This window comes from Prionailurus bengalensis, chromosome D1, assembly GCF_016509475.1.
Source record: "Prionailurus bengalensis isolate Pbe53 chromosome D1, Fcat_Pben_1.1_paternal_pri, whole genome shotgun sequence".
In the NCBI taxonomy this organism is placed as follows: Eukaryota; Metazoa; Chordata; class Mammalia; order Carnivora; family Felidae; genus Prionailurus; species Prionailurus bengalensis.
In genome coordinates, this window is record NC_057346.1 from 75,017,478 (window position 1) to 75,042,939 (window position 25,462).

A 25,462-nucleotide genomic window follows, 5' to 3' on the forward strand; every position below is an offset into this window, starting at 1 on the left:
TGTGGGGGAAGGGATGTCATTTTAATATGAGGTGCTAGATACTAAATTAAACATTACTTTAATTCTTATAAGCTTCTGAGCTGGGTACTAGCCTCATTGAACAAAATGTTACAAATGAAGTTGAGAGACTCAAGTATCTTACCGGCTGCACAGCTCTGGGTTGGAGTCAAGATCAAGATCCAGGCCTTCTCCTTGGCATGCTTTCATGTGCCAAGGAAAAGAGCCAAACAAGAGACTGGAATATCGAAGATCTTGGCTATCTCTTGGCTCAAGTGCCCCCTTCATTTGAATAGCCAAGAAGGTGCCTGATGATTCTTTTAGCAGTAACCACTGCTAATACAGGGCAGCATGCATACATAGAAACAAAAGCTAAGTGCTCAGTCCTCAATATGATGCAGTTTGAGTTTGAGACCAAGTATGGAAACTTAAGTATAAGACCCATGCAATTAATCTAGGTGTTTCAGCCCTAGGATATTCCTCATAAGCCCTCTTCTCTAGGGGTGGTTTGGAATTTTCTGACCTTAATGGGGTTGGGGGGGGGTGGGGAGGGGGAAGAACCCAACAAGAACAAGTACTTCTAAAATAAACTGTATGGAATTTTTCCCATTCTGTGGCTGCTTGGGGATGACTGATAGTTCCATCATTCAGAAGTGCATCCTTACCACCAAAGTAGATCTTTTTGGTTATGTAGATACCATTTTGTTGAGGACTATTTAGCACACATTTGCTAAACTATTTTTAAGTGGCCCTTTGCACTGAATGAATTGCCTTTTTTTTTTTTTATGGAAAGAAAAATGAATTCAAAACCCATTAGCAACACTGGAATCCTGAATCCAGGATACTATCTCTTATAAGGCTTCTTATATGACCTAGACTCAACACATCCCATTGAGCTAAGTGCCTACATTTTCTGGCTCCATGGCTATACCAACTTGCCTCCTGAATATCCCAAAGGACTCATCTTGTCAGTTGTTTCAAGCTCTTTTATTACAGGGGATCAGAACCTGTGCTCGTTTTCTTGACAAGAGGAACTATACACCCAGTTCTTCTTCCCTCTGGTTCCCTGAATATACCTCCAAACAGTTCTCGGGCCTTCAGAGTAGCTCTCTTAAGCTGGTGGGGTGCGGGGAGATGGGTCAGTTGTGGGGGTTGAGCAGAGGTCAATGCGTCAGAGGGAATGAACAGGTGTGTGTGTGTATGTGTCTGTGAGTGTGTGTGTGTGTGTGTGTGTGTGTGTGTGTAAGGAAGCACACCCCATCTCAAGTCTGATGAGTCAGTCTACTGAGGTTTCTACCTGGAAAAATGTTCAGGGTGATGAAAGAAGGAATATCTGAGTTTTGGTAAATAAATGCAAACCAGTGAAAATATCAATAAAATATTTTTAATGCCTACAATTTCTTTTATACATAAATTGCAAAACTTTCACCTGTATATGCAAAAGTAGATTCTCTTGCAGGTCAACAGCACCAGAAAACAAGCTAAACTATGTAAATGTTTTTTTTTTTTTTTAAACTTGATTTGTCCATTATGTAAAAGACATGATGGATTTAATAACTTCAAAGAAATCTATATCCCACTCTTAATCATACACTAAACACCTGAATATTTATTTTATCACATCCACTCACAAAATAAATAGTAGTCTAATATATTCAGCACATTGAAAATAAACCAACCAGTTTCTCTTCATATATTTATTCTCTTTCCAAACATGTTTTGGTCTCCTGCTATATCTCAGAAATGTACTAATAGCTGCTTTTAAGTTACAAAATACAAAACAGTAATTTCTTGGAGAAAATCTTGGGGTAACATTAAAAAAATGGTATTTCGAGTTCCCATAGACTTTCTTTTTTGTTAACAGTCTTTGAACCTTCTCATGGCACACATGTAAGGCTGTCTGTGACATGTGGTACCCTGGCCTCCAAATGGACGTAATTGCATTTATAGTTTAGAGAAAATACAAAGACAAGTTTTTGAAAGTAGCCTTAAAAGAAGAGTGCCCCTTGCTTTGACATAGCAATATCAAAAGCAAGTGGGACTGTGCAATCAGAGCCATATGAGTTTTATGAAAACTACTTTCTTTTCACATCATCTGTTAGAGAATGCCACACCCATGATCATGTAACATTACAATCGTGAAATAACATTACTACATTCGTGAATTAACATTACCCAATAAAAGGCACATCTTCAGATATTGAATTAATAAAATCTGAAAATCAAAACAGTAGAGGATACATTAAAAACCAAGCACTTAATTTGTAAACCTTTATAAAATAACAGCTTATTCCAGTTTCTTCAAAGGTTTGTGAGCTTTTTGTAAGAGCCGTCAGGAATTGCAGAACAAAACGGAAGACAGGATTTGGAAACAAGGCCAAGATGAATTTAAAAGACTTTCTCAGGACTTTCTTTTTAAATGAGCTACAGAAGTGCCCTTTTATAATGTTGATGCCGAGGAATAATATAATCAACATCTGTAGAAGACATGCACTCAAAAGTGGTAGATGCCTAAGGACACGACCTGACTCTTCCTATGAAGTTCTAGGACTTTTATCTAGCACAGTGGTGCCTTTCTGTACAAATAACTGCACGTCGAGTAAAGTGCTAGTAAACGTTAAGCCACCAGAAATCTTTCAGCTATGATAAGCACTTGATTGTAATAGATTTTCAAAGAGTCTAAATACTGAAAAAATATAGCCCAGAAAACAACTTTTGTAGGGGTGGGGCGGGAGGAAGCACAAAAGTGACAGCAAAGGAAATAATGTTCCAAACCTGTTTTATTACGTGGAACACCACACTACCCTTAAATCAATTTCACGGAAGATATTTTGAGATGGGCGAGAGGCAGTCAACAGGATTTTCTGCCAGTGTGACAATTCTATGTAGATCATTAGAGTGTTACTCCTGGTGATGAAGACCTCTTTCAGAGGATCCAGCTTCAAAGTTAAATGCTTGCACTTTCGAAATGTGAAACTCAATTCGAAATGAGTCAGAGTCTTAAGGGACTAGGTCAAATGGTTGTCCCATTAAGGGAGGTAACAACAGTAATGTATACCACCCAAACTTGGAGAATAAAGAAAGCTTTATGGATAAAAAAGAATACACCAAAACAACTTTTGGAACTGTTCTTCAAGCTTATGTCCCACTGTCCCCAACCCTCCATATTTAGAATTAAGGACAAAAGCTCTCTAGCGTCATCATATCTCATTTTCTGTTGCTGACTTTTCCTTGAGACTTGGCTTCTCTCCAGCCAGAACCTAGGTCAGCCTGATTGGAATTGCCTGGGTTTGAGGCTTAAGAGATCTCAAGTGTAAAAACAGGACTTGGAAAAAAGTGAGAATGAAGAAAGTTCCACAGCCCGGTAAAGCACCAGCAGCAGGGAACGTCCTTTTCTACCTGGGAAAAAAATCTCTTCACAGTGCATAGTTCGAAATAAAAGTGCAATATGGGCAAAAAGAGAAGGTGGTGCTCTCAATACACGTGAATTTAGTTTTTGGCTTTTGGCATTAATTGCTAAAGAATTTAAGATAAAATGCAGTCGTTAACATCAAGAGGTACAGGGGCACCTTTTTCCAAAATATCTTTATAGAGAGGGAGGAGGGGAGTCTCACATGTCACTTCCTTATTTTTTAAACTATTACTCTTCCAAATCTAATGTTTGAATAAAATAAGCATTTTTCCTCAGTATAAAAATGACTTTTCTTAGATAAAAATCAATCAGCACAGTGACCTTGTCTATTTTACGCTAAAGCCAACGTAACAGTAAATTTGAAAGGAAAACCTGGAAACAGATTATTTTTAAACTAAATGGCATAACTTGTATTTTAACTGGAAAAAAAAAATTCGTTAATTGCCTTACCACCTAAATTAGTGAATAAGAATGCTCGGCATCCAATCCATGAATAATGTAAAATACGATATAATTTATTCTACTTTTTACTTCAAAGTCACAGAGATGACATCCATACGATAATTATAGAGCCTACTCTACATTTTCAAGTTCTCAATCCAAACATATACATTAGGACAGGTCACTTTATTGCTGGCAACATTCATGGAAGGGCCAGGTTCCTCATTAAAAGACAAAGTTTGATTGGGAGCTGGGCAGTGCTCTACTCACACATCAGCAGAACATGAAGAGGCAATCCTTTTTTTTTTTTTTTTTTTTTTTCCTTTTCAAAATAGCAAAGGAACAATGTAAGATTGGCTGACAGTGAGCGGCCCCCGTTAGAGTGCATAGCTCATCAGGATCAAGGCGGGCACCTGTGAACAGTTAACTGCATAAGCACGCTCACTGGGCATTCTATCATCTGCATTAGGTTTAACCCTGGAAAGTATCTGAAAATACTTTATGCTCCAACGACAGCCTGCAAATAACAGTATGCATTCCTTCTCCTTGAGTACCCAAGTAGAAATTAAAATCATAAAGGGGCTTCTTCATTCTGAAGGCAGGACCTCCTGGCAGCAGAGTGTCTCCAGAATTTCACAAAAATAATAAAAGCAGCAGCTAACGCTTCTTCAGCTTCTTGGCCTTTCGACGCTTCATTTCTTCTTCTTCACGTCTCATTTCCTCTAAGTCCTCCTGCATACCTAGTCTTAAACTGTCACACACAAAAAAAGAAAAGTACTTGTCAATATACATGGCATTACCAGCCTCTTTAAAAATTAAGAATGAAATTTCAACTGGGAGCTCATATGGAATGTGCTGAGGCATTAAAAACGCCTCAAGGCTTTACCACTGAAAACAAACTAGCAGGAATATTTTTTACTAGGAACCTCGGCCACTGATTCAACTTCTAGCAGAAAAAAGACCTCACATAAAACCTCAACATAAAATACCTTAACATTCCCATTAAAGTAATAAAATATAAATTGTTTATCACAATGGCTTTTAGAAATAAAAGAAAATTTATTCAATAAATAACATTCTATTCTTATCCCTTCGCATCACTTTAGTTGGGTATTTTATGTAGTTACATGAAGGGAAGGCAAAGAGGGAAGAGGTTTAATATTCTGGGTTGAGACTGAGGGGAATTATCTTACCAAGTTAACACTATAAACAAAGCAATCTCCTGTTACCCTACCCTAAGAACTTATCATGAATTTTATTATCAGGTAGCCAAATAGGAATTAGACAGAAAGAATTTCATATTCCTCATCAGGTCCCTATGGCCAGCAGTGGTACAGGTCAGCAAGACTGAGATGTGTTTGATGTAGAAAGGGAATTAAAGATGGGGAAAGAAAAACAAGGAACTTGTTACAATGGGATCAGAGGAGGCCTCCAGCACTGACTGTGTGCCTATATAGGTGAGGCACCGCACTAAGCAACTTGTATACTTAATGTGATACCTCAATGGGTAAAAAGAGTAAATTCTCATTTTACCCATGAGAAGACAGATTGAAAAAAAAATTTTTTTTAAGTTTGTTTATTTTTGAGAGAGAGAGAGCAGGGGAGGGAGAGGCAGAGAAAGAGGAGAGAGAGAATCCCAGGCAGGCTCCACAATGCCAGCACAGAGCTTCACGCAGGCCTTGAACCCATGAACCGTGAGACTATGACCTGAGCTGAAATCAAGAGTCGGATATTTAACTGACTCAGCCACCCAGGTGCCCCAAGAAGACAGATTTAGAAAGGCTAAGGAATTTGTCTAAAGTCCCACAGCAAGTAACCAGGATGGGAATTCAGAAGCGAGGGGCCCCAAACCTCTGCTCCCAATGGTGTAACTGAAGCAGCAAACAGAAAGGAACGATTAGGACATTTCTGCACAAATGTGTTCAGTTTTGTGCTTACCTCTTTGCTTCTTCCTTCTGCTGCTCTTTCCAACTACTCTCCATGTAACGTAAGGCATAATCACTTTCATCTTTGTATCTGATAAGAGGAAATCAATGTTGTTAGGGAAAACACCCAAATTCCCAAATATTTAGGAACTGCATCCTCCTGTTTTAAAAATCAGTATCTTTATAACTAATAAAAAACACAGGATTACTCTTCTTTCTTTGGCAAGGAGTGACAGAGGCAGAGGACGGGTAGCAGTGGGTTTCTGAAGTCAAGGCAAATTAAATGAGCCCTCACTACTCCCTGAAGGCAATTATTCCTGAATCTAATGTCAATGAAGGTACTCAATCCAACAATGCTTACTCACCTCACTCGCCTCTAGTTACAGAATAGTTTATATTAAAATCCTGAAAGCACACCATATATGGAAATCATTTTGTACATATTAATCTCATTTGAGCTTTGTGAGAAAGGACTTTAGAACACAGACTGAAGCAGGCAAATTAATGGTTTGACCAAGAACATATAACTAGTCAATGACATTACTAATATTAGGTTTTTATTAAAAAAAATTTTTTTTTATGGGGCGCCTGGGTGGCTCAGTCGGTTGAGCGGCCGACTTCGGCTCAGGTCATGATCTCACGGTCCGTGAGTTCGAGCCCCACGTCGGGCTCTGTGCTGACAGCTCAGAGCCTGGAGCCTGCTTCAGATTCTGCGTCTCCATCTCTCTCTGACCCTCCCCTGTTCATGCTATCTCTCCCTGTCTCAAAAATAAATAAATGTTAAAAAAAAAAAAATTTTTTTTTAATGTTTATTTACTTTTGAGACAGACAGTGAGTGGGGGAAGGGCAAAGACAGAGGGAGACACAGAATCTGAAGGAGGCTCCAGGCTTTAAGCTGTCAGCACAGAGCCCGATGCGGAGCTTGAACTCACAGACTGGGAGATCATGGCCTGAGCCAAAGTCAGACACTTAACCAACTGAGCCACCCAGGTGCCCCATTAATATTAGATTTTTAAATCTGATTTTTATTCCAATTCTTTTTACTACTCTTTTTACCAAAATTTTTTTTTAAACACTTTTTCTCAGGATTGCCTTCTAATTTCTCATATCCATGGCTTTAAAGGAGAGGGCAACTGTCAACCGATATGCACTATCCCTTCTGTTTTACATATAAAACATATGTCCCTTCTGTTTTATCTCATTTAATCCTTCCAGATGTCATTCTGAAAATAATTTACTCAAGTTTATCCAGCTAGGAAGTGGTAGAACTTCTATTCAAACCCTGATCTTTCATCTATACTAGTGTTCTCAAACTTTAATGTGCATTTGAATTACCTGGGAACCGTATAAAGCTGATTTAGATTTGGTAGCTCTGAAGTAGGGCCTGAGAGCCTGCATTTCTTAACGCTGTTGTCAGGTGATGTCAGTGATGTTGGTCCCATACTGACTGCTGTCCAGGGACCACACTTTTGAGCAGTAAAGCTTTTTACATCAAAGAAAAGCAGATGTCAGATCAGACCAGCTTTCAACACAGGTCTGTGATGTCAGATCAGACTAGCTTTCAACATGGGTCTGTGGATGGCTTTCTGAGTTCAAAGCCAATCTAGTTCTATTCCAGTAAGCTGCTTCACTCTCATTAAATATACATCTTACAAGGGCAACAGTTTAAAAAGGTATTTTTTGGCATGCAACCACACAAAAAATTCTGAGTTAACCATTAGGTGGTGCCAAAAGAGTAAATCTTAAACAATCATCCAATGGTCCCTAATTAAGAATTTTATTCAATGCCTCTGCTATTAATGTTTGCTTTTCCCCCATAGCACGAGTCATTCAAAATAAGTATATCATTTATCTAAACCACCTATAGCCTTACTTTTTTCGGTCATAGCCAAAGATTTCTCGAATGTGCTTGGATATTTCTTCCTGAGGTTCTCCTTCATCTTCAATAAAATCTTCCATTTCAGAGTCATATTCATCATCATCTTCCTCCTCTTCATATTCTCGTTGCCTTTTGTAACCACTAGGGAAGGGAAGCCTTTGAGGACCTAAGAATAGAAAAGTCATTATTTATAGGAGCATTAAAACTGAAAATAGTCCCAACAAAGTTTTACATAAACTGAGATTTTAAGAATTCATTAAGACAGTATCCTCAAAAACCAGAGCCAGCAAACTGGCCCATAGCATGGACTCATTACGAAATCATCCCTGCTGCTTCATGTTGTCTACAAGGAGTAGAATTTCTATTTATCCCAGGGCTTACCAGAAGCATCTGTCACATCTTGTAGCCTAACAGCTGCCTTCCTTCTGGATTTAAAAGACTGATAAAATTAAAAAGAAAATTACAAATAGCTTACAGGATCTCTAACTTTTAATTCTGCCATGAAAAAGACACCAAAAGTAACAACCTACCATCTATTATCACAATTTCATTCCTTTTTTTTTTTAGAAGTCCAACAAAGTATGAAAGATTCCCAGAATTATGGATAATTATTGAAATGAGTAAGTCTGACTTTAAAAGAAAATCACTACATTATCATTATTTTGTCATTTTGCCAAAAGACTGAATAAAACTTTGCAAAAGACAGGCAATGATCAATAGAACAGCATCTGGGAACAACTGCTTTCTAGTCCTTGATTACAGACACTCCTTTTATTGATCTACAGTTGTTTTTAATACGCATGGCTTGTCTCCTTAGCTCGGCTCAACTTCTGCACTGTTGACATTTTGGGCCAGATCATTCTTTGTGAGCAGACTCTCCTGTGTCCTATAGTATAACAGCAGCATCCCTGGCCTCTCTCTACTAGATACCAGTAGCATCCCCTGGGCCCAGTGGTGTCAGTCAAAAATGTCTCCAGACACTGCCAAATGTTCACTGGGCATCAAAATCATCCTTGGTTGAGAACCAATGTTCTAGCTGAACTAAGAAGTTAAAGCATGGAATCTTACCTAAGTAGATTCATAAAGGACCAGTAGCTAGGGCCTTGATGGGCTGCCCACTACAAGGAGCAGAAACACAAGGGCAGTTCCTGGTACATTGTGGATACTTAAAAAGTATCTGATGAATAAATAATGCACCAAAGGCTTCGAGCTTACAAATACACTCCAACTTTTGAAGAAAGGTCTCTCTAGTTCTCATGAAAAGGTAAAGATGAATTAATTCATTGAACCATATAAGGCATATTCACTCATCCTGTCTCACAAATCACATAGCCAAGTTTCATGCACTTGGAGACGTTACAGGGGTGAACACAGAGGGTCCTAGATAACTCTCTTTCTAAAGCCTTTTCCAAGTTATGATCACTAAAGGGACTCTCAGGCACAAAGAGAGACAGAGCATCAGGATTCTATCAATACAGGAGTACATTAAAGGGCACATGGAAGGGTTCACAGGGTCTCAGTTTATGTAAAACAAAGTACTCTTTCCAATTTCCTAGTAACAAGTCAATATCCTTAGGGTGAAGGACAGTTTTACCTTGGGCAGATCTGTAGCCAGATAAGGAAGGCTTCATTCCATTCATCAGTCCATTGCTGGATCGGCTAATTATATTCTTGGAAGAAATTGTTTCTGAGACAACGGTACACTTGGGTTTTAGGGGGAGACCGGAGCTACTAACTGTTCGCCCAGGTCCCAAGCTGCTCACTGGTCTTCCAGGGCCTGAACTACTGACCGTCCGTCCGGCTGGAACTGAGCCACTGACTGGCCGCCCAGGGCCACTGACTGGCCGCCCAGGGCCATTGACTGGCCGCCCAGGACCACTGACTGGCCGCCCAGGACCACTGACTGGCCGCCCAGGGGGGCCAGAGCCACTCACTGGTCGTCGGAGGTCATGCGGACTGCTCACAGGCCGCCCAGGGCCACCAGAGCTGCCCAAAGACTTCCTAGAATCACCTGAGCCAGTGGTGGGTCGTCCAGGTCCACTTGAGCTATTTGCAGGATGCCCAGGGCCACTTGTACCACTGAGTGTCCGTCCAGAGAGATTTAAGTCACTGGCTGGCCTCTTGGTCCCACTGACTGATCGCTCAGGTCCTGAGCTGGGGCTGCCATTCTGGCGCCTGGGCATGGGGCCAGAACTAACTGTGGGCCGAGCAGTCCCTGTGCTGGGCCGCCCGGGAGCTGAGCTGGAGCTGCTGCCTGGCTGCCTGACGACACCTGGACCCTTGGCTTTATTGTGTGGGGTAACCACAGGCCCAGGCCTGGAATGGCTAGGATGGGGAGGAGATTTTTTGGCTTTGTGCTCAGTAGCAGATTTCTGAGGCCCTTTAGCAGAAGTCTTTGGGACACTTGGTGAATAGGTGCTGGAGTGGGGCTTTCCAGCCCCATTGAAAACAGGTCTGTCATGGCCCTCTCGAAGTAAGGGCTGGGAGCAATTGCCAGATCCTGCTTTGGTCCTCTCTCCTGGCATGGATTTGGATGAAGACACACTTAAGTGTTTTTCATTGGCTGTACTGGGTCTGGATTTCTTCTCAGCATGAGGGAGGGGTGTACCCCTGGAGGAAGGGTGCTTGCCAAGTTTTGTGCCCACACTTTCTTTCTGAGAAGGTGCCTTTTTGGCTGGAGGTAGTCTTGCATCTGTCTCAGCTCTCTTTTTCCTCTGTTTCCGTTCAAGGAATTCTCGCTCCCTAAGTTCTTCTGCAGTCATAGGCCGCTCTTCTGTTTTCTTCACTACCTTGATCTCCACTGGTTCATACTGCTTTTTCTCGGCCAGCCTGAGTAGATCAGTGAAGTTCATGAGTGGCGGGGCACTTTTAAGGGGGACCTTTGGTTTGCTTTCAACTTTGGGAGGTTCTTGCTCCTCCTCATACTCCTGCTCTGACTCTGCTTGATTGTACTCTAAGAATTCATCATCTTCTTCCATCCCATACTCTTGTTCTGTTCCCTGGCTAGTGTGGCTTTCCATCACCTGCCTCTTCTTTGACTTTTCCTCAACGGGAATCCCGTTGTAACCATGGAAATTATCCTTTGTCCTCTTGGCCATAGCTCTTGCCTTCTTATCATGTTTTAGCTCAATTCGCTTTTTCACTAGTTCTTCTTTTCTCCTTTTCTCCTCTAAAGCTAAAATGGAGAAAACAAGAACAAAGTATTTCAAGGTCTGGAGGTCTCAAGTATGTTCATCCGAAATCAGTAGGTGGCCAAAACACAGGCAACATTCAAGTTACAGTTTGAAGACATCTAGGAATCAAAGGAGGAAGTCCTTTGAACAAGTATCAGTTGAGTCATCTTTACATAATGAGTGGGTTACATATGGGGTTTTCAATATGACAAAGCAAGCGAGAGACTGGGGTTTTAGCTTTAAATATAGAAAATAATTCATACCAAATAAAGATACCAAGTTAAGGAAACAGTAGGAACCACTTCACAGTCATTATTAACTATGAATAAATGAATACTTAAATGTATTAAATCAGTTTCCTTGTCATTTGCATGAGGTAAAACTACTGTTTAAGTTTGCTGGTCTTCAAAAATTGCCCCTATTTTTAACCTTTAAGATAGCATTCTTGATAATTAAAAAAATTAAAATACAAAATACGTAGAAGCAGATTCAGAATGAAGGTCAAAGAATGGAGTTCTTATTGGGACCTAGTGTGGCCAATTGCAAGATATGGCCGCTGTCCCCAAAAGCACTAAGAAGAAATAAAAGATAACATCCATACAAATGATCAGCATGAGAACACATGTAATATGCTCTAAATACAGCTGACTCAGGCACACAAATCCCTTAGCCTATTAAGTTACTACAAGCATCCGCTAGTTAAGTACAAGCTAGTTGTGAAGGGAGAAGACTTTAAAATTGACAATAAAGCTATAGATATGTACCTTTTTGCCTGAGCTCCTCTTCTTTTCGTCTGAGAAAAGCCTGAACAGCTGCAGATTGGACACCCTTGACTTTTGGGTCTTTTTTGGGAGGCCCCACTGCCAAACTATACCTTTTCTAAAAATAAAAAAAGTAAAAGTTAAAAGCAATTCAACTTTACAAATGTATTTGCTACTAGGTGTAAGGCATTGTACCAAGCAATAGAGAGGTTTACATACTGACTGAAAAACGGATTCTGAATAAGAGATCATATAACTAACATGGAAGCTTAGCTATAAAATTTTGGTCTAAATAGGATTACGCATGACTGTTTTTAGGTACAGAATTTCTTTGTAACATCCTAAATAATGCACACATGAAGAATTCAGAGAAATGGGGACTTTTAAAAAGAAATCATCACTTAGAATGGACTGTTTAAAAATTCTGAATAAAAAAAAATCGACCTTTAGAACTAAGCATTTCAAAGTGTAACTTTTCAAACAGAAAAAACTACTCATAAAATGTTTTCTCTCCTGAATACCTTATTCCAGACTATTTTCTAGTAAGACTCACAGCTACACAGGTTATTTTGCTTACAGTATAAAACACTGAGATTTTACTTTGACCATAGGCAAAGCTGGTGGCAAACCAAAGCTAAAAAGCATTTCAAGGAAATCTAAGCAGCAAGAAGTGCCCAATTCTCTGTACTTTTAACCACAGCTCTTATGTTCATTAAATATTAATTTGTTACATAAACTGTTTTAGAAAGGTTTCCATATCACCCAAAAAATACTAATATTATCCTGGCACAGATGATATTAATCTGGGTTTTGATTTTTATGTAACTACACTGGGAAAGGACTAAAACCATAGTAAAGTTAATTTGAACTACAACAGGGAAAACATTTCCATTGTATAAGTATCTATCATAAGAGAAGTATGATAAACAGAATAACTCAGACCAGGATGATTCATCTCAAGGACTATTGCACATTAAATATATGGATAGAATATGTTTTCACTCTTATGATGATCCTGAGAAACTTAACAGAAGACCATGGGGGAGGGGAAGGAAAAAAAAACAAGGTTAGGGAGGGAGGGAGCCAAAACATAACAGACTCCTAAAAACTGAGAACAAACTGAGGGTTGATGGGGGGTGGGAGGGAGGGGAGGGTGGGCGATGGGTACTGAGGAGGGCACCTGTTGGGATGAGCACTGGGTGTTGTATGGAAACCAATTTGACAATAAATTTCATATAAAAAAAATTAAATAAATAAATAAATAAATAAATCTATGGATAGCAAATAAGTTTTTAAATGCTCTCCCTCTTTTGTTAGGCTGATGACATTCTTATCCACTAAACCTGTTATTGTGCTAGTTAAAAAGGAAACACTAACCCCCCTGAGCACAAATCCAGCTACTTAAAAACCAAAAAAACAGACTCCCCAAATGTGCATGAAATTCTTGGGAGGAAAGCCAAGGATCCATGCTTACTATGTGGCTAGCCAAATACAAGACATCCGAAACAGACTGGAAGTTCCAGCTAAGTTAGTTCACCAGTGAAGCAGGCCCTAATCCAGCATGAAAATCCTGCACGATAGCAATGCTGTGACCTGACACATCCCTGACAGAAATCCCAAAAGAGAGCACCCAGATTCCTCTCCCAGTCAGCTTGGTTGAATCACCATAAAACCCAGTAATAAGTCCCTATCTTTGTAAATTTAGTTGTAAATGCTTTCCATTGCGGATTGGAGCCCAATATTTAAAGAAGAAAAGGAGAGGGAGGGCACACTGAGGAGAAAGAGAATACTGCTTTACCTAACTGCCTATATATAAGTTGTCCTCGTTTACAAGAACCTCAAACACAAGCTTTATCTACAAAAAGTTTATATTTTCTTAATGGAAGAGCCACCATGAATAGGACTCAAGTTGCATAAGATATACACAGACTCATAAGCAGAGACATATACTCACTTCACCCTATCCAGTTAGTAAGATTTGTAAGAGGAAAGATGGATTTTTTTTTTTTTTTTGCCAAGACTTAAGATTTTCCTGTCCCGCCAACAACCTAGTCCATATGTTCACCTGCCAAATCAAAGCTTATACAAAGCAACCCCCCCAACCCCGCCCAGCCTCAAATGCCAATATACATGTTAGTGTTACCTTGAACAGCACTGGTTCATTATCTACATACTACAGCAACAAGCACTTCCTAATTTGACTTCAGGATAGACACATTTCTTCCTAACCTGAGACTTCAAGGGATAGGTAATGGGATATGACTAGCTGAAAAGCTACTCACGACTGCATACAGGCACCAACAGCGTCAATGGAGTACAGTTTACTAAGCTTCAGTCATTTGCATAACACCTGCATGATTTTTGCCCTTTTAGTATACCATCTGCATTATTATTTACTAATTTTAAGAAAATATATAGGGGCGCCTGGGTGGCGCAGTCGGTTAAGCGTCCGACTTCAGCCAGGTCACGATCTCGCGGTCCGGGAGTTCGAGCCCCGCGTCGGGCTCTGGGCTGATGGCTCAGAGCCTGGAGCCTGTTTCCGATTCTGTGTCTCCCTCTCTCTGCCCCTCCCCCATTCATGCTCTGTCTCTCTCTGTCCCAAAAATAAATAAACGTTGAAAAAAAAATTTTTTTTAATTAAAAAAAAATAAAAAAGAAAATATATAGACCTAACACTATGACTTATTATTATAGCTTTACTTCAAGCAATAATATCCATGAAATGATTGGCTTGAGGGCTAGTTACATTTCTGCAAATCATGTTAAAATATAACCATTAAACACACACACACACACACAGCATTTTGGAAAATGCCAAAAAGGAACATAAAAATACAGGAAAGGCAGAACACAAAGAAGAAACAAGGGAGTGGAGTGTTCAGGCTCTCAGATTTACTCAGAAAAGAATTGCAAAGATTACTTTTAGCTTTTTCTTTTTTTCATATTAAATATAATTTTTTGTCAAACTGGTTTCCATACAACAACCAGTGCTCATCCCAACAGGTGCTCTCCTCAATGCCCATCACCCACTTTCCCCTCTCCGCCACCCCCCATCAACCCTCAGCTTGTTCTCAGTATTTAAGACTCTCATGGTTTGCTTCCCTCCCTCTCTGTAACTTTTTTTTCTCCCTTCCCCTCCCCTATGGTCTTCTGTTAAGTTTCTCAGGATCCACACATGAGTGAAAACATATGGTATCTGTCTTTCTCTGCCTGACTTATTTCACTTAGCATAATACTCTCCAGTCCCATCCACGTTGCTGCAAATGGCCAGATTTCATTCTTTCTCATTGCCAAGTAGTATTCCATTGTACATATAAACCACATCATCTTTATCCATTTGTCAGTTGATGGACATTTAGGCTCTTTCCATAATTTGGCTGTTGTTGAAAGTGCTGCTATAAACATTGGGGTACAGGTGCCCCTATGCATCAGCACTCCTGTATCCCTTGGGTAAATTCCTAGCGGGGCTATTGCTGGGTCATAGGGTAGGTCTATTTTTAATTCTTTGAGGAACCTCCACACTGTTTTCCAGAGCGGCTGCACCAGTTTGCATTCCCACCAACAGTGCAAGAGGGTTCCCGTTTCTCCACATCCTCTCCGGCATCTATAGTCCTGATTTGTTCACTTTAGCTTTTTTCAAAGCATCCACCTATTTTCAACCACTCACACTGCCAATTTTAAATTCAGCTTTTTTGTTTTAGCACCTTTAATACTCAAGGGTATTTATCAAGCTGACTTTACTTTTACCCCAACAACTCTGCAGTACTTTTTGTTCTGTCCTATGATGTAGAAGGGATTCAATAAATCTATTAAAAGTCTCATTTCATGGGTCTGCTAGGAAACAAGAAGGGCAAGGTCCTAACTTGATGAGGCTTAATCTTATTCACTGACATGAGCTGAGTCATAATTAACAGTTTCTTACATCTGCTGTAGCTTGATGCACTCAAAAGCAGATACCAGGAAAATATTAAAATATTCTCTTAGGCAAACTTTAGGTCAAAACCTAGAAATCTGGGGTTAGAAAAAAAAGGGGGGGGGGTCCTGTATCTCCATAGGAAATATTCTTCTTTCTTAACTGTTTTGAGATACAATTCACATACCATAAAATCCATCCTTTAAAAAAAAGTTTTTTTTAAACTTTAGAGAGAATGAGTGAGCAGGGGAGAGGGGCAAAGGTGGTGGGTGGGTGGGAGGGAGGGAGGAAGTGAGGGAGGGAGAGGGAGGGGGAGGGAATATCTTAAGCAGGCTCTTCGCTCTATCAGTCTGGAGCCCAATGTAGCTCAATCCCATGGGATCATGACCCTGGGATCATGATCTGAGCGGAAACCAAGAGTCAGATGCTCAACTGACCAAATCACCCAGGCACATAAAATCCACACATTTAATGTGTACAATTCATTGGTTTTTAGTACATTCAGAGTTGTACAACCATCACTACTATTGGATTGCAGAACATTTACATTATCCCAAAAAGAAATACCCTTTAGCAGTCATTCCCCATTCCCTCTCTCTCTCCCCTCTGCCCCTGGCAACCTACTTTCTGTTTCTGTGGATTTGCCAATTCTGGACATTTCATATAAATGAAATCATGTACCCAGTGTACCATTATACAATAATATTTATCACAATATAAGGGAAAATTTACAGGCCATAGACAAATGGCTATATATGAGTGATTATACAAAATATTAAGATTTTTCAAATTTGAAAACACTTGTTAATTTTCACTTGACTCTATTATTAAGTTTGAAAATAGACCCCTTCAAAGGCCTAGAAAATATCCTTGACAGAATGCTCTGTAAGTTAGTTCCTTACATCACTGAACTGAGAAATTATAATTATTTCCCCGGCTTATGGAAAATTAAGAAACGATTAGTTTCTACGACCATTACGTGTTTCAGTTTCAGCAAAGGTATCATTTTAACTCTTTTGGAGTAAAAATAGAATATACCTAGAACCTTAAAATGACAATTACGTAATACCTAAGTAAATTTAAATGGAGATAATGTAATTTTACTTTGATGTCAGTGTTGGCTTTTCTATTTTTTTTTTTTTTTTCTCAAAAACTCTCAAAGAAACAAAATGAAATCCTACAATATGTGTGGCTGCCATGGTCAGTTTTACGTGCCAGCTCAGCTAGGCTATAGCAGTCAGTTATTTAAATCAAACGCTAATCTAGTGTGGCCGTGAAGGTATTTTGCAGGTGTGGGTAACATCTACCATCAGCTAACCTGAGGTAAAGCAGATTACCCTCCATAATGTGGATGGTACTCATCCAATCAGTTGAAGGCCTTAAGAGCAAAAACTGAGTTTTCTCAGAGAAGAAGGTATTGGCCCTACAAATTTCAGACTTGCCAGCCCGCACAATAACATGAACCAATTTCCTAAAATAAATCCAACTGGTTCTGCTTCTCTGGGGAGCCCTGACTGATACAGTGGCCATTTGTATCTTGGTAGTTTCCCTTAGTACAATGTTCTCAAGATCCATGTTTGTAACATGGATCAGTACTTCGTTTCTTTTTATGGCTGAATATTTCACTGTGCTGATTTACCACATTTTATCTATTCACCAGTTGATGGGTATTTGTTTTTACTTTTTGGCTATTATGAATAATGCTGCCATGAACACTTGTGTACAAGTTTTTGTGTGTGTGAACCTCATTTCTCTTGGGTACAGGGCTATAGATCTTCTTAACCTTGAGCTAGCCAGACCTTTTTAAAAGGGGTTGCAGTCACACTCTGTTCAGTTGAAAGATCTGAGATTTGTTGTAACAGAATATTGTAATAGATAATCCCCTCCGCCCAAAGGGGTAGCCCAGTAGAGAACAATGCTTTTTTAAAGACATAAAAATAAAAAGCCTCAGGCCGGGATTACATTATATTCTATTTAATAAAGCAGAAGAACTATTTGGCACTTTCTCCTGCATCAGATGGTCACATTTAGCTCTAGCAGCAGCACATTGAGATGCACCCACCAATTCTGAATCTGATTCAAGGCACCAGGCTGCTTCATTGTTTGAGCTTCATGAAAAGCAGCTGGACAAGAGTTTCTTTTATCCTAAGTGTATCCATTTTATTATACTGCAAGCCAACTCAGTCATTCTGCTGGACCCCAATGAATGATCCACAGCAGTGAAGCTTATGCCATTTAAATACAGTATCAGAGATTTTGCCAAGATTTGTAATTCTGAAGCCAACAGACCTAGAAAACATTAACTCACTTTAAGACATATGTGTTCCTTGCACTGGAATTATACTGTCATGGTCAGATTAGGAAAATGAGGAGTTTTCTGTTCTGGAAATATGCGCTAACCAAATACGTTACGTTGGAATCAATAGTCAATCCCTTCTTGAAAGTTGTTCTTTACTCAGGAGAGAACAACATATTGTTGTAATTGTAGAAAATATAAATTTCCTGATGGCTTTATACATATTAGAGACTTATTATTAGAGTTAGGAATATTCAAAGAATATATCTTTGAGTTTAATAATACTACACAATTTCACAAAACATCATAGGGAATAAATGCAGGCCTGGAAAATGAATGGTTTGCATTAGGCTTGCTTAGCTGGGTGGCTAAGAGAATGAAAATAAAACAGTCAAAAAGCACGCTATTCAGGATTGCTATAGGGTCAAATGTAAATTTACTATTATTGTGTTTATAAAAATATACCTGATTATAAAATGTAGCATCAGATAGGTACCTCAGAGTCCCTAGCCCAACCTCTACGTTAGAAGTGGCCCAAAAAGCACAAGTGTGTATTAACTGGTTGCCACTCACAATTTGTAACAGAGTGTGAATTAGAATCTAAGTCTCCTGACTCAGGTTCAAGAGTATTCCCACTATATGTCTCACTTCTACGTTAATCCCAACACTTTCATCCAGCTCTAACCTCAATTTTTATGTTTACTTTGAGAGAGAGAGCGAGCGAGTAGGGGGATGTGGGGGGGGGGGGGAGGGGGTGCAGAGGGAATCCCAGGCAGACTCTGCACTGTCAGCCCAGAGACAGACACAGGGCCGAACGCATGAACTGTGAGATCATGGCCTGAACCGAAACCAAGAGTCAAACACTTAACCGACTGAGCCACCCAGGTGCCCCTCTAACCTCAATCTTAAACACCCTTCCCAAATTTCCATCTGCTTCTTGGATGGTGCCATGACCTCCAATAGGTCCACCACTTAACTTTCTATCTTATCCACCCTCACTCTCACACTATTTCTGTCAACCATACTGGCACTCTCCCACCACAGGCTGTAAGTCTCTCTCTACCCACCAATTTCCAAATGCTGTTGGTTTGCCCTTTAAATTTCTCTCCCATCAGACTTTACTGTACATTGACAAGTGCCATAAAAACCAACAGTTATTGCCTAAGGCTATATTATATTGGGCTGGAGTTGAGGGTAGGAAGCTGGATGGGTTCAGGCTTTATTAAATGAACAACTGTCCTCATATCCAATAGACTCTTCACATAGCACAGGGTCATGATTAAGAGCAAGAACTCCTGAGCCAGTTAGCCTGTATAAAATTCTCTGCTCTACCGTTACTAGCCCTGTCACTTTTTGGCTGAATGACTTCGGACAAGTTTCCTCATCTCTCTAGGCCTCAGTTTCCTTATCCATGAAACAACCTTCCCTATATGGTCATCACAGTGATTGAATTAATCAATGTACATAAAGTGGTTAGAACAGTGCCTGGCACCAAGTAAGCATTATAAATGGCAGTTGTTGTTGTTATCATTATTATTCAGAAAGAGATTCTCTTAGGTAGTGACGGGAAGAAAAATAACAATCTCTGGTGGTAGAGTTTCTAAAAGACCCTCTCCTTCCAACACTGGTTAAATAGTACTACCCCCCCCCAGGCTAGCAATTCAGAGCTACTTCAGGCCCTGGCAAACTCCTCTTCAGATCCAAGCATGGGAGCAATCCAGTTATAGCCAATAAATCAAAAGTTGCAAAGTGATTGCAGAAACGTTTTTGTTGGCCCATACTGTTCTTTCAAAGGAAATATAACTACTGTAGCACACGGTAGGCTTCTTTTGAATGCAGAGCTTGACACCTATTATTTTATATCTAGACTACTTCAAGAGCTTCCATTATTATCATTTCATATCCAGGCTACTTTAAGAACTTACATTATCTACCTGGCCCTCAGGACATCTGAACTTGCCACCCCAGTTAAAGTCCCTGAGCTCCTTTCCCAGTACCGACATTCTTATCCTCAAGGGGCTATAGCCCCCAAATCCTCATATGTTTAGTACCACATAAATGCTTCGTCTTTACTTTTTGAGTTGACGATCACACCAGAGCGACAGCATCTTCTCCGGGATGATTTTCACAGTATGACTGTGAGAAAGCCACATAAGTCATCAATTAGTTACTTACAACCTACAAGACCCATATTCTAAGCTCTACCATTCTATCAAGATACTTGTTTTTCGCTAGAGGAACCAGGGAGAAAAATTTTAAGTACAAGTCCGAGGTTACCAAAAATATCTTTTCTCCTTTAAATATAAACAGAGCTTGCGATGATAACTGGTTACATCACCTTGATCAGCTGTTTTTTAAATTCAGTTTTCCACTGGGAAATGATAGCATGCCTAATATTGCTAGGCATGATGCAATCCTTCCTTTGTTTTAATAAAACATTATAAAAATAACTATTTCTCCTGAAAAGAAACAACAGAAAAGAGTTTCCATTACAGAAATGTTCATTGCTTCTCAAACCAGACACAATAGATACCTCTTAAAAGTGAAGCCCTGGAGGGGCACCTGGGGTCAGCTGGTTAAGTGTCAACTCCTGATGTTGGGTCAGGTCATGATCTCACAGTTTTGAGATGAGCCCCGTGTCGGGCTCTGCACTGAGAGTGCAGAGCCTGCTTGGGATTCATTCTCTCTCTCTCTCTCTCTCTCTCTCTCTCTCTCTCTCTCTCTCTCTCTCTGTTTTCTCTCTCTCTCAAAAATAAATAAACTTAAAAAACAAAAATTCAAAGTGGCTGTCCAGGTGTTTTATATTTTAGCCTTCCTTGGAGTTAATCAGTGCTAGTCACCATAGTTCCTTTCTGTAGCAAAGTCTGACATAGCTATGAACAATGAAGACTGAAATCTCAACATCAGCTCTGATAAGATGGAAATGGAAGGTGGGGAAGAAGATGGCTAAAAGGAAAATATGAACCAAGCACTAGAGTGGGATGCAAAGCCTCTGTGGTTCTCAGACCATCATTCAGTCAATACAGCTTATGTCAAACATGGGGTGCATGTGTATGACTGAATTGTTGTTTCTTGACTTGGATGATGGTTTACAAGGATACCTGCTTTGCCACAGTTTATCACACTGTACAATATATATTTCACAACTGATGGTGTGCTCTCAGAGGCTTTATTTACTTTGAGCTGATAAAGCAAAGTAACAGAATAATTAGATAAACCAAGTGAAAACAAGATCATGGATTAAATTTAACTGTCTTGCTCTGTTTCTCAATAGTTTCTTCTGTGACACATTCATCTGATGTAAAAAAAAAAAAAAGGATCAGAATGCTAACTAAATCAAACTTCTAGGCTTTCTAGCTTTTTGTGGGGGTTGAGGGTGGGGAGGGGAAAGTATGCTTTCATAAAATATATGCCTATATTCATTTACTAAATTTTAAATGATCTCACCAATTCACCTTTCTTTTCTGCTTCCAATCTTTGTTATTTAATAGATTTGTTGATAATGTACATATTCTAAAACATACACAGATTTTGAAATCATCTGCTCTAGTAATATCTGGTTTTTAGAATAACTTGGTTCTGATTCTCCCTCAGAATATTACTGGGTATCAAAGCTAGTATTACCTATTTTTGACCTCCACTGAAATTCAAGAAGATCTAGAATAAAATATGGACCTAATTATGCAAAGATGAATGGTTACGGGATCCAATATTGACCTGTCTAGGAAATGTACATAATTTGCAGAAAATAAATTTGGTTGTTCAAGGTTTCAGTGGTTTAAGCCCATAAGTTCAACATACAGATCTTCGGGCTCATGGCTTAGGGGGGATGATTATTCAGCGTACTTGGGATGAAAGATGAATATATGGGAATTTAATAAATATTAAAATGACAGATACCAGTTTCATTTACCAATTATTTTACTATCTTCAAATCAATATTTTCAAAGGGTAAAAGAATGGGCCAGACTCAGAAGACAAGAAAAGTGTAGAAGTGGGAAAAACAAAACACTGCAAATACACAAAAATCTAAGAAATGCAGAACGCATAGTGAGAGCTCAATAAATTCCAGTTGAACTTTGACAGAGAGCTGTTCGAGGTCTATACTTCACTGCTCAAACCGCAAGTATCACAATGCAATTTGTCGGTTTACAGCTGTGCTGTGGGTACCATCTGAGGATCCAGAAATGATTAGTTTATGCAAAACAGCTACACCCCGCAGACTAGGCACTCTCCACCACTTCAGCGTGTAGATTTTTAAAGTCTTACATCGCTCTGCGAATACGGGCGAATTCGCAAAATTACTGAGCAAATGGGACATAGATTTCAAACAAAGGCAAACCTGGAAGGCCACAAGTAAACGGAAGTTGAATAACTTACCCATTCTGTTGGCCAAGGATTTCGTGGAATCTGCTCAACTTCTCTTCCCAATACATAAGGTATTATTAAATCTTTGGGAGGTTTTAATTTAATCATCTCATCAGAGAACTTGTTCGAGAAATCACACAATGTTTGACCCCATCTTAGGCGGGAACTCACCCAAAAGGCTATCAGACCACATCCCGAAAACCCCTGAAACTCCCCAACGTACACGCTTTCTTTCCATCCTTTGGGCTGAAGTTTATGCCAAAGCCAGAAACTACTAGCGCTGGATTCCACCATGTACCAGGCACGGTTTCACTCACCAGCCTTCACACAACTCTAAAACACCCGCACTGCAAAGTCCACGTTGCAGGGGTGACTAAGCCGGAGAAACCTACTCGCCGGAAGGCTGCCACTTCGCACCTCAAGCCCCTTTTACCCATTCCCCAAGAATGCACGCCCAAGAAAAGCAAACAAGGCGTCCAGGTCTTCCCTCTCCCGGAGTCGATAGGCGGATGCCTGGAAGTTCCACGGGCCAGAAATTCCAAACTTGAAGATTAGGGTCTCCTACACTGGTGCCCGGCTGGTACTTACCGGCACGTTGTTGACACCTTGTCCTTTGGAAGCTATCAGGAGAATTTCCCTGAAATCCATGTTGACAGAGGCGGAGACACTGGGCCAGGCTCTCGGAAAGAAGTGAAAGTACGCCTTACCGAGGCGCCCAGCTACAGCCAAGTGAACTGCCTGGCCCACCCCTCTCCCACCCCTCCTCAGCACGACCACTTCCGGCGCCTTCCAATGCCGTCTGCCCGCCCCCTTTCCTCTTGCGGCCTATATTCTTTTAGGTCCGCCGCTCAGCTCTCGAGTCCCTGGCGTAACTTCCGCCTTTAGGCTCCAGACACGTAGAAACGTGGTACGTGGCTGCTGGCGTCGGCTCGAAGGGGCGGGACTAGGCCCTTCACGGACCAAGGAGACGCGGCCTAGTAAAGTGAGGGGTGTGGCTAAGGGAAAGATCCACTTCCCTGGAGGCCGGGGCTCGCGACCTGACCATCTTGGTGTTTCTTGTGACCTCTGAGTAGGGAAGGCGAGGGGGTGGGGGGTTACCTACCAGGCCTGGGTTCGCTGGGTGTCACGGGTGGGCGCTCGGTCCGAAACGGCAGGGCCCCAGCAGCTGAACCGACGGATCTCGGGCAGGGGGTTTTAGTTACCGGTTCCTAGGCGCTCGCGAAATTGCGCAGGCGCACATGGCACCGACTAGTCCTCTCATGTACACATTACTCATCACATCCTGGCACAAGGTGTGTGCTCACCTCCTGCGCAGATGCATGCATGTCGTTCGCGTATAGAGACACAGGCTTGGTGCTTTTGCCCCATCTAGATAATAAGCTCCATGTAGTGGATAAATGAAGGAACTCTTTACATACAGTCCCAGTCTGAACATACTTGCGCACTAACGAAACATACATGGCCCATATTCATATTAATTTGGAGTCCAGTCTTGGGTTCCTTTTAAGAGTCTCTGGGGCCTGTAAAGTCTCATTCAGTAAAATAACGCTAATTAGACCTGGGGTGGGAATAGGCCACGACTGGCTGCCAGCTAACAGGGCAGATATTTTCAGTGTGATGGAAAGCCCGTTCCAAAACTGGATTGTGGTGATGATTGTAAGTTTACTGAAAGTCCCTGTACACTCAGAACAGGTGAATTTTCCAATTATATATCAATACAGATGTTTAAAAATATTAGGCAAAGCTGGTCTTCTTCTTTACAACTGAAGTTTTAATGCTGAGTTGCCCTGACTACGTTTTTCCGTTTAAGGCTGCCCAAACAACAGACCAAGATGAAGTCTTCCTCTGATGACAGACCTGGAATTTTCAATTCCCCCATTCCCTCTGGGGAGCCCAGCATAGCATACAGCTCACCTATGCTATGCATTCCTTTCAAATACATGCCCACCTACTTTAAGTAGATTAGGTAGAAGCTTGCGTGTAATGTACTGAAAAAACTAGCAGACCTCAGGGGCCTCAAGTGTAAAAAATTAAAACTAAGATTTTTGAACTTCCTTCAAGTGATTTGCTCTATTCAACAGGTAGAATCCTCTTTCAGTGTTTTCTGATTGTTCTTAGGATAAAGACCAAAATTTTAATCCTAACTGTGGCTTGTAAGGACTGCCATGATTTGCCCTGGCCCACTTCTGTAACATCATCAGCTCTCCTTTTTCACTTCTTCGTATGTGCCAGGCTCTCTTCCACTCCAGGTCCTTTCCCCCTTTCTCCCTCTGCCTAGTATGTTCCCTCTAAACTGCTGGGCCAGCTCTAACTCATCCTTCAGCATCACAAGCCTTTAGTGAGTGGTTATCAGGGTTTAAGCCCCAGTTTTGTTGATTTCTAGGTATTGTATGACCTTAGGCAAGGTTTAACCTCTCTGTACATCAGTTTAATGTAGAAAATAACAAGGATAAGATGGCTGTAAAATAACTCAAGTAAGGACTATAGATTAGTACCTGGCTGTTATGGGTTCAATTGTGTGCCCCCCAAAATTCATATGTTGAAGTCCAAATCCCCAAGATGTCAGAATGTGATATTTAGAGATAGGGTCTTTGAAAAGATAATTAAGTTAAAATGAGGTCCTTAAAGTGGGCCCTAACCCGACATGATGGGTGTCCTTATAAGAAGAGGAAATATGGATGTCGACAGGTACAGAGGAAAACTTTGTGAAAACACAGGGAGAAGATGGCTATAACTCAAGGAGAAAGGTCTCAGAAGAAACCAACCCCGCCTATACTTGATCTCAGACCTCTAGCCTCAAAAATGGTGAGAAAATAGGTTTCTGTTGTTTAAGCCACTCCGTTGGTGGTACTTTGTTACGGTAGCCCCAGCAATCAAATACACTGGCGTATGCTGAGTATTCGTGAAATGTCAGGTATTATTTCAAGGAAGCTTTCTTTGAACTAGGTCAGGACCCCTTTTGTAAATTCTTGTAGCCCCCAGTGTTTAACTTTGCGGAATCGTTCATGGATTGTAATTACATATTTGTGGGGTTTTTTTTTTTTCTAACTCTGTGGTCATTGCTCATGCTAGACTGTAAGATCTGTGAGAACAGGGACCACACCCATTTTACCCATTTCTATTCCCATCATTGGCCACAGTCCCCTGCTCATGCACATAAAAACACGATGCATCTTTGAAAGTTGTTAAAAGAGTAGATCTTAAAAGGTCTTATCACAAGGAAAAAATTTTTGTAACTATGGTGACAGATGTTAACTGGACGTATTGTGATTCTTTCACAGTATCTACAAATATTGA

General features: G+C 40.5%; 1 protein-coding gene across 2 annotated transcripts; it reads right to left on the reverse strand.

The window, feature by feature from the left end:
• Positions 1–1,359: 1,359 nt before the first annotated feature.
• SPTY2D1 (SPT2 chromatin protein domain containing 1) lies at positions 1,360–24,104 on the reverse strand. Of its 2 annotated transcripts, none has more exons than XM_043580768.1 (6): positions 23,268–24,104; positions 11,592–11,706; positions 9,249–10,829; positions 7,649–7,820; positions 5,789–5,866; positions 1,360–4,601 (listed from the first exon to the last, which is right to left on the reverse strand). In XM_043580768.1, exons 3-6 carry the CDS (start codon positions 10,750–10,752, stop codon positions 4,508–4,510), a joined length of 1,848 nt encoding a protein of 615 aa, XP_043436703.1. In that variant the 5' UTR covers positions 10,753–10,829; positions 11,592–11,706; positions 23,268–24,104; the 3' UTR covers positions 1,360–4,507. The 2 variants fall into 2 exon arrangements, with proteins under 2 accessions (XP_043436703.1, XP_043436702.1); XM_043580767.1 differs by lacking the exon at positions 23,268–24,104 and adding an exon at positions 22,754–23,034.
• Between the last annotated feature and the right edge of the window lie 1,358 nt (positions 24,105–25,462).